Source organism: Tribolium castaneum, chromosome 3 (genome assembly GCF_031307605.1).
Source record: "Tribolium castaneum strain GA2 chromosome 3, icTriCast1.1, whole genome shotgun sequence".
In the NCBI taxonomy this organism is placed as follows: domain Eukaryota; kingdom Metazoa; phylum Arthropoda; class Insecta; order Coleoptera; family Tenebrionidae; genus Tribolium; species Tribolium castaneum.
The window spans coordinates 12,769,486-12,786,453 of record NC_087396.1 but is presented as its reverse complement, the minus strand read 5'-3'; the positions used below and the strand labels follow the sequence as shown (position 1 = coordinate 12,786,453).

General features: G+C 39.6%; 1 protein-coding gene across 1 annotated transcript; it reads left to right on the top strand.

Moving 5' to 3' along the window:
• The first annotated feature begins 137 nt into the window (after positions 1-137).
• Positions 138-16,850, top strand: Myo81F (Myosin 81F). The gene is made up of 16 exons (XM_008197567.3): positions 138-396; positions 3,298-3,404; positions 6,197-6,259; positions 8,347-8,614; positions 8,664-8,854; positions 8,907-9,284; positions 9,338-9,580; positions 9,669-10,864; positions 10,909-11,419; positions 11,468-11,821; positions 11,953-12,542; positions 12,592-12,778; positions 12,828-13,761; positions 13,805-14,607; positions 15,534-15,773; positions 15,824-16,850. Exons 1-16 carry the CDS (start codon positions 369-371, stop codon positions 16,172-16,174), a joined length of 6,444 nt encoding a protein of 2,147 aa, XP_008195789.2. The 5' UTR covers positions 138-368; the 3' UTR covers positions 16,175-16,850.
• The last annotated feature ends 118 nt before the right edge of the window (positions 16,851-16,968 follow it).

Below are 16,968 nucleotides of genomic sequence, written 5' to 3'. Positions count from 1 at the left end.
CCCACTTGTGTAATTTGTTATGTAACACGAATTTGGGACCAGTATTATTATTAAAAAACGATTTGAAGAAGTGCCAAACTGTTTTAGTTTTTATTGTAACATTTATTCCGGTTATTTGAGGGCAGGTTCCTGGTTTATCGACTCGTTTTCGTTTGTTTGGCGCTGTGGTCGCAGCACCCCTAGCTTTCGCTTGCTTGATTTTTTCATTTCCAGTTCCAGTTCTCGTCAGACCCTCGAGTTGTTAGTTCTGTTCTGTTTAGTTGAGTGTTGGTGTGTGCAAGCTCTCTTTAAAATGTTCGTGTATTAATTTTTTCGTGATTATTTTCTCTACCGAAATGAATGTTTCCCCGCTGTAAGGATTAGTAACAATGCAGGAATTAAATTTTACTTCAACGAGTAAGTGGAATTTTCGCAACCCCTGTATTTTTAAGGGCGGCATTGACATTTGCTGAATTAACACGGGGTTTTTTGCACTCCTATTAATTCAAAGAACAGTTTTTTTGAAAAGAAACGGTAATTTTTTTCAAAATTATATTTTTTAAGTGAAAAAAATAATAAATTGCGATGGGAGTGGGTGCAGTTGTTTTTCGTTTTTTATAGCACACACCTAGGGATGGGGTTTGTTTAGTGGTTTACATTGCCCTCGAGATTTGGCACACATTTTGCCCCATTTAGGTAAATGGGGGAGGGTTTAGAAAAATTATGATTGTCGATTTATGCATGCGAACACAGTGGGGTTCAAAAGGGCGTATTCGTCACCAAAAAGATAAAAATTATGCTCGCAATTACAGAACGAAATAATAAAATTCAATAGCTATCCAGACAATATTTTTGTATTAGAAATAAAATATGTCAATCTGCGTGATTCAAAAACCAGGTTTTTAAAAAACAATTATCTCTAGAAGGGCAATTTTCATCCCTTTCCCCGACTGGATTATTTGTTTAATCCCCTTTGTAGCCAAACTTTTAAATTTTGATTCATTCGTTTTTTATGATCTCGGCTCAGTTTATTGTTTACATTATCTTGGGAATTAAAATTTTCATTGTGAGGAAAAATCGCAATGAAATTTTTTCTGGCAACACGGAAATTATGAATGATTAAAAAAACTGGTGCTTAAGTGGGGTTGGTAGAAAGGAAAATTTACTTCTGTCTCACAGCTGCTAAAACATACGATAAATAAAATTTATTTCCTCAGTTGGCCACGGACCAAGATTGATTCGTACAAATTTTATTTCTTTCCGAACATCAAGTTAAAAATAGCTTAGAATTGATTATACCTTTGGTATAAATAGGTTTTTCAAGAAGTCGAACTGCTATTTCGTTGGTTTTTGCTTTATGTATATTAAAAGATTTCATTGACCTCACATATTATAATAAGACTTTTCGAGATTTCGACTGAATGTGACCTACGTTTTGGAATTAAATATTTATGTTTGGTGTTATTAAAAAAATGCAAAATAAAAAAATTCAATACCGAATATGAACTGAAACCCATCATTACTTGATCATCTGATCCGGCAAAGCTGAGAACATGAAATTTAGAAGGAAGTAGAATCATTTACAGGAAGATAAAGTAACTACGTGTTTATACATAGGTAGGAAGAAAAATGAGATTGAGATATTAACCCGCTCCTTTTAATAATTTGATTTAGAAAAAAGTCATACCATACTTCGTTTAAAAAATATTATTTTTTCAGCGTTATTTCGAATGTCTTTGAAGAGTTAGAAGAGTCTTCTAGTGTCAAAAGAGTCTTGAAGAGTTAGTAGAGTCTTTGAAAGATCTCGTTTCTTTCCAAAAACTGAAATTATCCAAAGTTTTAGCAATCTAGACATTAGAATTTAGAATTAACTTGTTTCGCTATTTAGAAAATTCGCGTTAAAAATTCTATTAGTATACTAATAGCTGTTTTAAAACTATAAAAATGCCAACGTCGCATTTTACCGAATATATTTTTTTTTAAATAAGGTTGATAACGTTGTAAAAGAGTAGTGGTTGAAACTATTCTCACTGAAACTATTAGCTATTAATTTTTTGAAGTGCTGAATAATTTAAAACAACTAATTTTGAGAGAAAATGCGACTTTGGCATTTTTATAGTTTTGAAACAGCTAATATGTATTTAGTACTAATCTAATAAAAATACGAACTGAAATGTTATCCTTCGAATTCCAAGAAGTTTCCAAAGTTTTTTTAAAGTTATTTTTACCTTATTTAAATAGAAGCCAATCCTTCGATCTTCTTAAATGTTCTCTCATTGAACAAACTCATTATTTTATTTATTCAACTATAAAATATTTTTTGTTAGTTTTTGAAAATAAATTCAGTGTCCATATGAACTTCTTCTTCCTCTTATGAACCATTGAAACATCTTTTCGGTTTTTTCTTTAACAATTTTTTGTAGTTAAAGACTGAAGACGAATAATTTTGTTTATGTGTTACCTAAGACAGGAACACAGAATTTTTTGCTTCAGAATTGAAATACGTTAACGAAATAATTTATACGAGTAGCTCAACTTCTACTAGCTAAACAAACATGGCATTAATTTTATTGAACCTTAAAAATTTAAGGTGTTTAATGTTACTTTGAATTTTTTTCATTTGTTGGCAGAAAAGTGGCGAATTACTTCGTCTTTATTTAGAAAAGTCCATACAAATTGTCAGGAATCCTTGCCTAATAAAAAAAAATGAAAAAAAAGTTGGTGGCCCCCAGTCCTTGAAAATCCGCTTAAGCACCGGAAAAAATGAAAATGGAACACTAATTGCAGTTTATTCAAAGCAATGGGTGTGTAATGACTAATGACAGAAGTTAATTTACGTTGAATAAATTAATTCCAAGACAGGTGTTTTCCTTCCGAACTCTCGAAAATGTCTCGGCTCGTTGTTGATCCTGTTTTACTGCCACCTTTGACACCATCACGAATACGTTTTACGGCTCGTTTTCACCGCATATTCTTTAAATTTCTTTCCCCTTAGTCATCTTCCGTCCCCTGGGCCGACATTTTCTAAATTAAACCATCTGTGGTTGCTTTGAACCATCAAGAACCAGGTAGTTTGGCTAAATTCCAAACAACAATCAGCTAAAGAGCTGGACGCGCGGAGCAGATGTTTTCGACACGTGCCGCTGCCCCAGGCCCCAGCCATCAGCTGGTGCAGCCTTTAATCAATCTTCTATTTCAAACAGGTATTTTTACAAAGACATCAGCGATTTCACCACAATAAACAGCAATGTCAGTGACGCCTGATGTGAATAACAAGCGCATATTTCAATGGTTTATTGATAATTGCGTTTATTTCAGGCGCGATGCCCGACGATGGCGTCCCGGACATGACACGGCTGACAATCCTCGACGAAGAAGTGATAAACAAGAACCTGAAAGTGCGCTACGAAAAAGACCGCATTTACGTATCCTTTTCACCTCTGAGGAATATTTCATAAGCGTGTCGCGTCCGGACTAGAAAAACTAAATAAAATCCCATTTTGAACAACTCGCGCCCAATTCGCATCGATTTCCGATTTGCGTGAATGTCATTGTCACGATGTTGCGTCAGGAGGAATCTAACTCCGGTTTCAATGTTACTCAGATCGAAGCTACCGGAACCGATCTTAATGACTCAACCTTATAGGTTTTTTGACCCAGAAAAATCCATTGATCGGGGTGATTCATTCGGGAACGATTTGAAAAATTTCGGTTTTAATCATCGAGCGCAGAAATGTTATGTACAAGGACGTTTTTTCCGGCACCAGATTGCTCGGGAAAAAGAGTGCATGTTTAGCAGATGAGACAAAAGTTATCTAATTGCGAAGAAAAGTTAAATCATTGGCTTCTGGGGCTCCATATGACGCGATATTGCTCCCTTGCAACTGACATAAAATACCCTCGTTATCTCCATATCGTTCCATTCTGTCAAGTTAACGAATCCGAGGGTGTTGATTGTTGAACGATGACAGGCTTAAGCATTTTTAAGCCGAATTCAGGGTAATAATCAACAATAAAACCAACCCTTAATCGGTCCGCATTGTTTTACGACAAACGAAAGCGCTACTCGAGTGAACAAAGTGGGAAAGAAGTAAAGTAATAATGCGATTCACAGACTCTTTGTTCATTTAAATTTATCACTTATCGCTAACCTGAATATTGTTATCTATTTGCACTAGGGGTACCTTTTCAATACACACTTTCTTCCTGTTTGTCTAAATAAAAAACAAACATTGTGTTTACTACTGTTTACATTTACACAATTAGAGCTATAGTTTTAAAATTTGAAATACGAGCAGGAAAAAAATACAAATTGATAACGGACGGGACATGAAAAAGACTTTACATGGTATTGTTAAACAATCGTTTTAAAATTCTACTAATTTAAACCACGAAACCGAAGAACAAGGCAATATGTGACGAATTCTGATTTTGTTTACACATGACGGACGGGCCAAAAAATCTTTTGTAAGAAAAAAACTCGAAAAAATTTATTCAAGAAGGTTTTTATTATTAAAATCTTTAACAGTATCAAAATTAGACAGTGGAAATTAAAAATTGTTGGTCTTATTTCACGACGTAAGAAATAAGAAGAACGTATATTTGTTTGCAATAACGGACGGGACATGAAAAAGATTTTACATGTTATTGTTAAACAATCGTTTTAATATTCTGCTAATTTAAACCACGAAACCGAAGAACAAGGTAATATGTGACGAATTCTGATTTTGTTTACACATGACGGACGGGACAAAAAATCTTTTGTAAGAAAAAAAAACTCCAAAAAATTTATTCAAGAAGGTTTTTATTATTAAAATCTTTAACAGTATCAAAATTAGACAGTGGAAATTAAAAATTGTTGGTCTTATTTCACGACGTAAGAAATAAGAAGAACGTATATTTGTTTGCAATAACGGACGGGACATGAAAAAGATTTTACATGTTATTGTTAAACAATCGTTTTAATATTCTGTTAATTTAAACCACGAAACCGAAGAACAAGGCAATATGTGACGAATTCTGATTTTGTTTACACATGACGGACGGGACAAAAAATCTTTTGTATGAAAAAAACTCCAAAAAATTTATTCAAGAAGGTTTTCATTATTAAAATCTTTAACAGTATCAAAATTAGACAGTGGAAATTAAAAATTGTTGGTCTTATTTCACGACGTAAGAAATAAGAAGAACATTTATTTGTTTGCAATAACAGACGGAACAGCAAAATTTACGAAGATAAAAAAGTAATATTACTAATCAATTTATTTACCGTTTTCCATTTTGTAAACTACCAGAAATAAGAAACACATTCTTCAAAAATTATTCAGCAGTTCTAGTATGTACATCAGCTGTCAATAGTATTTTATATAATCGCCTACAAGGCAATGTGTGTAAATTTCAGAATCCCCTCTCATTTTAAATTCATAACAAAAACAATTTTTGGCGGAACCGAATCCTGTATTTTGAAAGAAAGTTTACATTCTAAAATTATTTTGAAAATTTCGCTTTCAGCTTAGCCAAATATAATTATGTATTTAAAGCAAAATCTTTCATAAGACAATTAATAATTTGTGAATTCCCTGCATGTGGCGATAATTTATAGCGAGATAAGTCACAGCAAATATTACCTTAAATGGTGACTCACATTGTCACAAATGTTATTCTAGCATTTCTATGTAAACACAGGTCCGAAAAATTTCGGTAGTGTTTAAACACAGTTATCAAAACCTGACTCATAAATAATGGTCTCAAAATCAAATCATTCATTGAAAAATTAAATATTGGGGTTCGCCAACTACGGACTACAAACCGTAATAGGGTCGGAAAGGGCGGAAATTAAGAAATAATTAATGTAACACCATCGGAATCCAGGATAAATGTCTGTTAATTGCGAATGAAAAGAAACCAATTTCTATTTCGGTAACTTCAATAATTAACAATTATCAAATCAATACCTGACTTGTCAGTTTTAAAAACTTAATAACTGACCTGAATTGAAACTAGGGGAGGCTTTGTATCTTTGTAGCGCAAGACAAACAGGAAGACATGTGCTTTTATAATTACTCTCTTTTGCTTTTGATCTGAGCGCAGCGCGTTTGAAGCAAACCAGAGTCTTATCACTAGTGCGAACTAATCAATTACACCCCCTTTCCTGGTGAATATTTTCGCACCAGTTGAGCAGGACCGGACGTCCAATATTTTCCTTAATTGGATTTAGACATACACCGGCTCAATCCTCGTCGCAGTCAACCCTTACAAGGACATTGACATCTACTCTCAAGTAAGCAAACAAAACTTTTTCAGATTAACGATTAGCATTCGTAACACGCGAGATTTCCGGGCATTGTGTGTCACCAATCATTTGCAAAGAGTTTAATTTCGCGCCGTAACATCCAACATCCTCTGGCCTCCCACGCCTTGTGTTAAACAAATTAACTTTGCAAAAAACAGGAGTGTTACACGTGTGATTGTCTCGGCCGTAATTTAGGTTAGAGAAGGGGTAGGTTGATATCAGCGAGGGGCTGTATTGATCAAGGCGGTGGCCACCCCAACGCGTATAAATAAAGATAAACTATGGCAAAAGCCGAAAACAGAACGAGACGCAAACTTGAATGAACCATCCGATTGTAAACGGTTGCTGGCAAGCGGTTTAATAAAGAACCTCTTCTTTATCGTTACGTCTAAACGCATTGTATGGCCATGCGGGCGGAATAAAAAGGTCTCGGGGAGACAATGCCCACTTACGGTGGATTTTGTTTCCTCTTGAAAATTATTCTAATGAAATTTTAACTGTGACGACAGTTTTTACTAGAGGACTTCCAGGCGCGCAGCCAGTTGAAAATTGTCTCTATTGAATCATGATGCGGCTTGAGAGGAATACTCATGAGAGACCTTTTTTCCATAAATGCATACCGTTTTATTTTATATATGCATATAATGACTTGTTTACTGCTGGAAAGTTGTACGGGGTTTCTTTGTTTTGATAGAGAATAATCGACAATAAACGAGCATTTATTTGTGTTATTATCTTGCTTGTTCTTTGGACATGTCTTGGCACTATCGCAATAACGATACGAGTTTTATTGAATTATGCGGCAGGGACGGATGTCCGTTATAGTTTTGCAAATTCGTTATCAGAGGAACTTGCTATCAAATCATCGAAGGAGCTGACCACAGTGGGGTTTTTTAATCATGGAAAATTTTCAGTAGGAAGTTGGCAAAGTTAACAACATATTTGTTGTTCCGAAACATGCCCATTCTCAATTATTTGTCAATACCAAACAACACAATGGAAACTATTTTTCTTTTTTTCTCTCATAAAACACTTCCTTTGTCTGAACCTCGGTCTGAACTAAAGAGAGGAATTAAAAAATCACAGACTAATGAGCTCCTTCGCATATCTGCATCAAGACCTGCAAACATCTTTCTCGTGGAATGCTTTTACAATAAAGCATTTCAATTTAAGTGATAAAACGAAATAATGAAAAAAAAAACAAAAAAAAACAAAAATATTGTTGCATTTACGACTTTGACTAATTTTAGCTAATTATCACGGTTGTTTTATTTAAAATTGAAAACTTTTGTGGTGTTTAATATGTATTTTTTTAACCATTACCTCTTCTATTGCTCACGATATTACGAAAGTTGACTCATCTAGTGCAAATGAAAAATCCTGAAAATAAGAGGAAAGAGTTTTCCAATTTCCTTTTGTTGTTTCATTTAAAATTTCCGCTCCAATGGACTTTATTTACTTAATTTGGTTTTAATACTCGCGGGAGCTCATTAAACCCACAAAAATGGATTAGTTTTTTCAGTTTATTCGTTTAAAATTTCTACTTTATTAGTTTTGAATCAAACTAAAATTCATTAGGAAACATTTGTGCTTTCAAATCGGCCACAAAAAGTACTTTCTGCAATAATTCTTGTTCTGTCGGCAATTTGCTGCATATTGCATGACTTTGTCGCATTTATTACGCAAATAACCATTTATTTATACACATTATTTATTATTTTTAAATCAGGGATTTTTACTATCTAGTAAAAATTATACAGTGGGAACTTCTTGTGTTCCGGCTGGTGGTTTCAGTAATTGTACTGTCTGAAATCAGTAATGAGGTTGTAAGTTACAAAAAGGAAATGCGTCAGACTTTTCACTTGGGAATTATTTTAAAAAATCTTGTTGGAATTGTTGCACCTGCACGATTTTCACACCTGCCTTGCATTAAATTTCATCTAATCTCAAAATTTCGTCTAATCCCCTTATTCTTTGCTGAAATCTGACACCGTCGTGAAGTAAACGCGAAAGATAATATCCGAATAGACCCGAATTAAAATTCAAGCGTAATTGAATAACCATCTGTCCCTCAGCACTACGTGAGCAAATACCAGGGGAAAAAATTAGGGGCACACGAGCCACATGTTTTCGCACTGGCGGAAGCAGCTTACGCCTCTCTTCAAGCAGATCCGAGCGGAAAAGGTCACACGAACCAAAGCTTGGTCATAAGTGGAGAAAGCGGTGCTGGAAAAACGGAAAACACCCGCTTTATCCTCCAATATTTATGTTCAGTCACTAGTGGAGTTTCGACATGGGTTGAGCAACAGATCCTCGAAGCTAACACCATATTGGAAGCTTTCGGTGCGTCTTTGGCCCAAGCTGGGCTCGAAAAATAATGGAAAAATTTCAGGCAACGCGAAAACAGTCAGAAATGATAACTCGAGCCGGTTCGGGAAGTTCATGCAAGTCTGTTTTGACTCACGATGGATGATCGCGGGCTGTATCATCCAGGATTATCTCCTAGAACAATCGAGGCTGACTTTTCAGGGACCCGGCGAGCGCAATTATCACGTTTTTTACCAATTAGTCGAAGGAGCGAAAGTGAGATAATTGCTCTCGGCCGAATTTCGGAAACAATGCGTTTTTATTTTAGCACAATAAGGAGCTAGCGACACAATTGCACCTAAAAGACGCCAGTTTTTACAATTATCTGAACCAGTCGAGTTGTGCGAAGCTTGAAGGTGACGATAGAAGGCTGGATTCATTAAGACTGGCTTTTAACGTGCTTCAAGTGCCCACAAACATGTGCAATGGCATTTTCCAAACACTTTCAGCCATTCTCTGGCTGGGAAACCTCAGTTTCGAGGATATCGACGGCGAGCGGTGCCAACTGGCTGAGACAGATGCGGAAATTTTAGAAATAATCTCTTCTCTCTTAGAATTGGAGTTAGAGTCTTTGAAACAAGTCGTTCTTTTGAGGCAAATTAACGTTAGAGGAAATATCACCGAAATTCCACTCAAACTACAGGAAGTACGTTGCGCTGAATGCCATTAAAATAATGAATGCACGGTATTTAATTTTAGGCAAGAGAGAATCGACATGCGATGGCGAAAGCGCTCTATTCCCGGACTTTTGCCTGGCTTATTAACCATATCAACAACTGCACGAATCCGGGACAGGACTCGACGCGGTTTTTGGGCGTCTTGGACATTTTTGGCTTTGAGAATTTCGCAGTCAACTCCTTTGAACAACTCTGTATTAATTACACCAACGAGAAGTTGCACAAGTTTTTCAACCACTACGTATTCGCACTGGAGCAGGAAATCGTAAGTCGCAGCAAGGGGACCACACTGGACCCTAGCCTTTTTTCAGTGTGTGAAATTTGGTATAGTAACAGATCTGTAAAAATTTTAGTACGAGCAAGAGGCAATCCAGTTCAACCACATCTTCTTCACCGACAACTCCCTGTGTTTGGAGCTGCTGGAGAAGCCGCCCCGTTGTGTCTTGAGGCTGCTGTCCGAGCAGTGCCACTTGCCGCGAGGCTGCGACGCTTCGTACATTTCGAATTTGCACGCGGAGTTTGAAAATCACGAACGATACGTCAAGGGGGAAGACCGGAGGCGTTGGGAAACCGAATTTGGGATAAAACACTACGCCGGCTGTGTCACTTATTGCGTTAAGGGTTTCGTCGATAAAAACCGAGACGTGCAACAAGACGTTTTCTTCGATATAATTTCGCGGAGCAAAAACGAATTTCTCCAAGATTTATCCAAGTATCAAGATTTAGAAAATCTCATGGCTTCGCGTCAGATCGCGAACGGCGGAACCACCGTGTCAAGGGGGACGAGTAAAGGCAAACCAACTGTTTCTGATACTTTCCGCCATCAGTTGCAAGCCCTTGTCGATGTTTTGCAGTCGACGACGCCGTGGTACGTCCGGTGCATTAAGCCGAACAGCGAGAAACTCCCGAATGATTATGACAGTAATCTAGTCTTAGACCAATTGAAGTATTTAGGAATGTTAGATATAATTCGTATACGAAAAGAAGGCTTCCCGATCCACATGAACTTTGACGATTTCGTCAATAGGTATCACTGTCTTTCCAAAAACCGTCTTCCACCTGACATGATGAAAGCCTGTCGGGATTTGCTCGAGAGTTACAATTTACCAAAGACTGAATGGCAGTTAGGCAAAACCAAAGTTTTCATGCGGTCTCACATACACGAGCCTTTGGAGGAAGCAAGGAACAAAATTATTCTCTCGCGCGCTGTCATCATCCAGAAAGTTTACCGCAGATACGTCGCCCGGAAGGAGTTTTTGAAAATACGCAACGCCGTCTTGCGCATCCAACACGCTTACATCGGCTGGAAATTACGAATCGAATTTTTGCGCAAACGACGCGCTGCCATAATAATCCAGAGTCACTTGCGGGGAGTTTTTGCCCGAGAGGTCGCAGCCGCGTTGCGCGAAATGAGACGAGTGGAAGAAGAAATGCGAAGAAGGGAGAAGCTGGAAGAGGAACGTAAAGCCCGAGAGGCAGAAGAGGCCCAAAAGCGACTGGCCGAGGAAGAGTTGAGCAAAAAGAACGAAGATTTGGAAAGGAGCGAAAAGTGAGTGGTAAAATAAGTGAGTCGATTTTTACCGTGTTTTTCAGGGCCGCCGAACAGGAAATAGCCGCATTATCGCACATGGCCGAACAGTTGAAACCGCGCCTTACCGAACCTGTGACCGAGTCGGTCGATCTTGATAATCTCTTTGCGTTCTTATCAGACGTGCAGCCCCAAAATCGCAACCAAATCATTGACGAAATCGGGGAAAAGATGGACGAGTTGGTTGAGGATTTGGATGTGGAGCTGGAAACTGTGATCCAGCAGGAATTGGAAGGGCTGGCTTTGGAGCAACAACAGCCGACTCCCCCAAAACTCGCAATGCCTACTTTGCCCGAACCGACAGGGCCTCCCCCACCTCCACCTCCCGCGTTCCAGAACCCGCCAGAATCCCCACAACAGGAGGTGAAGGAGACCAATAATGAACCCATCTATGAGGCCGTTCTCCCACGGGAGGACACCACGTGTGTGTCACCTCCTCCATTACCCGCGCCTCCACGGCTGCCTTCAGAATCCCCCAAAGCTAGTCCGCCGGTCTCAAGACCAAACAGCGCTATAGTAGGTGTTATTGAGTTAGTTAGAAAAAATAAACTAAATTTTTTGCAGCCCCCAGCTTGGCGATATAATAATCACGAACAGGAAGCTAATAACGCAGAAAGGGAACAACGAAGAAAATGCCGCGTTGAGAAAAAGTTGCAAGAGTTGACTGAAACTAGTGAGAAAGAAAGTTCAGCAGAAGAAACCTATCATGATATGATCGAGTTTGCTGAGAGTTATTTCAATGCTCATGAAAGGAGTCCCGAGGGAACCATTATAGCGACTTTGACGAGGAAAAGACAGAGTTCGGAATTGATCCCGAAGTGTGAGATGGTGACTTATTACAAAGGGACGACCATTCCAAATTCGCATATTCATATGTACGATCCCGACAACATCAATATTGCTTGCAACATCTTCAGGGTAAGTAAGGCAACCAAAAAATTGTCGCGCAAACTTACAAAAGATGACAGAAACAGTGTTTTTAAAAATCCGTTATGCAAAAATACGATAAAATAAAATGTTAAATTAGTATAAAATCGTTCAAATTGAAGGACTTGTGCAAGTACATTCGCGGCGAGATGAACGCCGAGCGCGAGCTGCTCGTCATCCAGACCATAATCGGGCACGCACTCGAGCGGGAGGAGATCCGCGACGAGATCTTCGTGCAGTGCATCCGCCAAGCCACCAACAACCCCAGTTCCGAAGGCACCGAACGCGTGTGGCTTCTCCTCTGCCTCTGTGTCGTGTCCTTCCAGCCCTCCAAGCTCCTCCACCGCTACTTCGTGTCATTTCTCAAGAAAAACCTAGCACAAGGGGGTAAAATCTCGCAGTACGTGCAGTGGTGCATTGACAACTGCAATAACACTAAAGTGAAAGTGCGGGAACACCCGCCTTCGTCAGTCGAAGTAGCGGCAATGAAGCGTCTGGGAACGATCGTGTGCAGATTTTTCTTTCTGGATGGGCGCACGAAGGCGATTGATGTCCACCCGACCGACACTGCAGGCGACGCAGCGAGGAAATTGGCTGAAAGGTTGGGGTTGCGGAATCTGGACGGCTGGGCGATTTATCAGAGTCGGCCTGATGGGGAGGAACACGTCCGCGCGCATTATTATCTCTACGATGTGATAGCGCAATGGGAAATGTAATTTAGTGTGTTTTGGGAGACGGTTTGTGGTAATTGGGGGTTTCAGGAACCAGAATAAGTTGGCACCGCCGACCGGACTCGCCACGCTCGGCCGGCGGAGTGGCACCACGCTGAGTGGCGGAGAGAATAGGTTTATTTTCAAGAGAAGGCTTTTCAAGTCTAGTCGGGAGCTGAGTCAGGATCCCGTCGAAGTCAATCTTTTGTATGCTCAAGCTGTGCACAGTGTGGTCAAGGTAAGTTTTTTAATAGGGTGTACAGCTAGTCGAAAAATTGCTTTTTCAGAGCGATGATTTTCCGGTTACGGAGAAAGTGGCCCTGCAGTTGGCGGGCCTGCAGGCCCAAGTGGCGTTGGGCAACCCCAAAGACAATAACAAGCTCGAATACTACACCGACATTGACGTTTATTTACCATACCGGATAAGTCGTACTCGAGGCGACGACGTCTGGGTGCCTATTATAGCGCAAGCGCACAAACAATACGGTGCTAACCGTTCCGAACTAACTGCCAAGGCTCTATACCTATCTTGCGTGATGCAGTACCCCTTATACGGCACTACTATGTTTCCGGTGACCTATCGAGGGTACTGGTCGTACGGAAACTCCCTTATTTTGGGGGTGAACAGCGAGGGGATCATGTTGATAAAACCCGACGATAAATTCGTCCTTAACGAATACCGCTATCAGGAAATCGAGAGTATTCTCCTAGACCCCAGTGATAGTTTTATCACCATAACGTTACAACGACACCTCAATGACAATAACCACAAATGTTTCGTTTTCGAGACGACGCAAAAGAACGAAATCGGGTCTCTGATTGCGAGTTATTGTCCGAGTTTAGCCGCCTGGCTGACGGAGAACGAAGCTCCTCAGAAGAGGGTTAAGGGGATTACGAACGAGGACAGAGTGAGGTTGTACCACAATTTGGTTAATTGCCGACGAGCGTTGGTCGATCATGACATATTGAGGAAACCGACTGATTCCTCAGGAAGCTTTTTACGGAACACGTTGAGGCGGTTGAGTAAACACAAGTTGGATAAGTTGAGGCAGGAACATGGAGGCGACACTGGAGAGACTTACAAAGGGTTTCATTATACGTTTTGGGCGTTCAGTCGCCAGCAACTGCCACAAAGCATCAGCAGACTGCCCGATCAAGAGGAGCAAATCATGCTTCAAGTGTTTCAGATTATTCTGACCTACGCTGGACTAGGGCAGAATGGTACGTCGTTTGATGTCGTTATTTTTTTTAAGTTTCTTTGTAGGTGAGACAATTCGGCGCGTGGAGGACGAGCACGTGACGCTCCTGCAGACGATCCTCGAGCGCTGCATGCGCAAGGAGTCGCTCCTTTGCGAGCTCTACCTCCAGCTCATAAAGCAAACCACCGACCATCCCGACCCCAACTCCCGCGTCAACCTCCGCCACTGGGCTTTGCTCTCTCTCGCATGTTCGGTGGTTTTGCCCCCCAATAAAGCGATCCGTCGCTACTTGATAGCCCACTTGAAGCGCTGCAGCTCCGATTACGTGACCGAAGAAGGCAAATACGCCCGATTTGCGGAAAAATGCCTGCTCAAGACCCAGGGAACGCGCCGCCGCCAATGGCCGCCCTCCCGTGAGGAGATCCTCTGCACGATCAATCGGCGGCCGGTCTATGCCCGGTTCCATTTCATGGACGGACAGTACCATTCCGTGGAGTTCCACCCCTCGGCAACGGCCAAGGATGTGTTGGAGATTGTGAGGGATAAGATTGGGTTGGGGTCGGATGCGAAAGGATATGCGATTTATGAAGTTTTGGGGAATTCGGAACGGAGTTTGTCGGCTGAGGAGAAAGTTGCCGATGTTATGGCCAAGTGGGAGAGGTACAGAGCCGCCACTGCGGCCAATACTGCCAATAGTACAGGCACTGCCAAGAGGGCAAGGCCCCAACATCACTTTTTCCTATTTAAGAAGCATATTTTTATGGACAACTTTATCAACTTGAACGATCCGGTTGAGAAGGAATTGCTGTATCATCAGGTCTTGCATGATTTGAGGACCGACAGGTTCCCGGTTACTGACAAAGAAGCGGTAAGGATTTAAAAAAGCGTGCATAACATATTTAAACTAAATTACGCGACTGCGGAAAATCTCAACACGAAACTGTACATGTTTTTTTAAATAAAAAAGATCTGTTTTGCGGAGGAAAGGTAAAGTTGAATCACAGTTTGAACATTTTTGTGGTTTCATTTTCTATAATTGAAAGAAAATTTAAATTAAAACAATGTGGAAAACCTTCCAAATCTTTTAAATTTTAATGTTTTTTCGCTATTATTTAGTATACAACTAATCACATTTTTATTTTTTGATAATGAAAACACTCCGTTGGCTTTGTTTTCCATCAGGTGTTCTTAAAGGTTGGTATGTTACCACGGTTGTGATTGTTATAACATATAAAAAAAATCCTGAAATCCTGAATTTTTTGTGTAACAAATACCTATGTAAAAAAAATCGCTACTTCCCGGTTTAAGGGATCTCGACCAAAGAAAACGGTAAAACCAAGTGAGCTCTCTCCTGTTGGGGCACAATGTTTATAAAAGTTTGTCTTTTGTTAAATGGCAAATTTTACTTTTCACCTTCCTAACTATAAAAAATTAAATATTTGTCTTATTATTCTCGTAAAAAAATTAATACTTTTGTGAAAAAGGAAAATTAAAAAATGATAAATACGTTTCGAGTTATTTAGGGACAGATTTATTATTGATTTTTCCGCACACACTTGCAAACGGTCGAGTTCTCTTTAATGTAACTACTAGGAACATGGCTAGGGCTGACACTACTCCTTGAAATCCAATAGGTTGATTAGTTGATTGTGTATATGCTAGATAATTATAATAACTAGATGAAATAATTTAATGTTACAAATCCCTGATTTTTTGCTTTACAAAAAAAAGTTTTTTTTACAAAAAAAGGCGCTTAAAGGGGTGTTTTGGTAAAAACTCTGTTTTAAACTTTAGATGATGCTAACTGCCCTCCAAGCTCAACTGGAACTGGGCGACGTGAACGACCAAATCCACGACTACCGGCCTATCGCCTGTCACTGTCTACCAGCCCGCCTTGTGCCGATCTTACCACAAGAGGGCGTAGCAATGCACCACCAATCTCTGCGGGGAATGACCCCATCGGAGGCGAAGCAAGCCTTCCTAAACCTAATTCAAAGCTGGCCTTTGCACAAAGCTACAATTTTCGACGTTATGGTACAAACTCTCTCCCCCAACCCTTTTACATAATAATTGTTTGATTTTAGCAATCGTTCACTTCGAACTGGCCTCGAGTGTTGTGGCTCGCCGTGGACCAGAAAGGCCTCCACCTCCTCGAGCACCGTTCAAGAAACACACTTTGTACCTACGATTATGGGAGTATTTTGAGCTACGCACCGGCGCTTAACTACCTAATGATCATAACCGGAAGTGATAAGAAACAGAGTAAAGTTATTTTGACCACTGCCCAAGCGTTCCAAATCGCGACTTTGATACGGGAGTACATGGAGGTGCTGCATGGAGATGCGGTGGAAATCCGGAGGGCACAAACGCCGAAAAGTCGGCCAGTTAGTGCTTTGCACCAGAACGCACCCTTGGTGCCCCCCCAGCCCAGCTAGAAGAGGGTTACTTTCGCGGATCAGGTGATGGCGGCACATTACTGAGACCGTCTTACAAGTATTGCTTCGAAAATACGTAAATCCACCAAACAGCTTTTTCAGGTAATACTTGTCCTGACCCGCGAAATGTGGTTTTAGTTAATTAAGACCGTGAAGTATTATTTCTGTAGTAAGCCCACCTGGGATTGAGTGACTTTTGAACCGTGACCATACTGTATAAATTATGCCATTTTGTTAGTTCGAATTACATATACCGGAAATATGGGAAAAAGACTGAAGTTATAGAAAGTTAACGGTCATACTGTTTATGGTTCTATCAACACTAGCCGATAAGTTACGCAACTAGTCAAAGTGTATATAAGCCAAGTTTACTTTGTACAGCTGTTACAAACGCAATTGTTGTTTTATAATGATATGTTTAGCTTGGTCATGATTTTTTTAATATTGTGATATTTTTAATTTAAATTACAACTTTTTTTACTCATCAAGTGCGTTAAAAAGTGTCTAACCGCTAATTTTAGAGAAGTTTAATAAATTTTATTCGGCATTTAATTATATTGATATTTTAAACAATTGAAGTTGTCGATGATAAGGGACACTTTTTGGCCCATTTATATAAATGTCATCTGATTTATATAAATGTACCTCATTAAATATATTGCATATATTTAAAGCCCTTTTGTGTTTTAATCCTTGTTGAATTCACAATTATAATTACCCACATCTTTATGCTATTAAACATTCACAAATGTTCTAGGTTTAGGAGAGCTTAACGAGAGAAAGAAATAGTTTTA

Coding starts and splice junctions, on each gene's coding strand:
- Myo81F (XM_008197567.3), top strand. CDS start 369: ATGCAGGAATTAAATTTTACTTCAACGA. Junction 9,285..9,337: donor TTCCACTCAAACTACAGGAA/GTACGTTGCGCT, acceptor ATTTAATTTTAG/GCAAGAGAGAATCGACATGC. Junction 9,581..9,668: donor TCGCACTGGAGCAGGAAATC/GTAAGTCGCAGC, acceptor TAAAAATTTTAG/TACGAGCAAGAGGCAATCCA.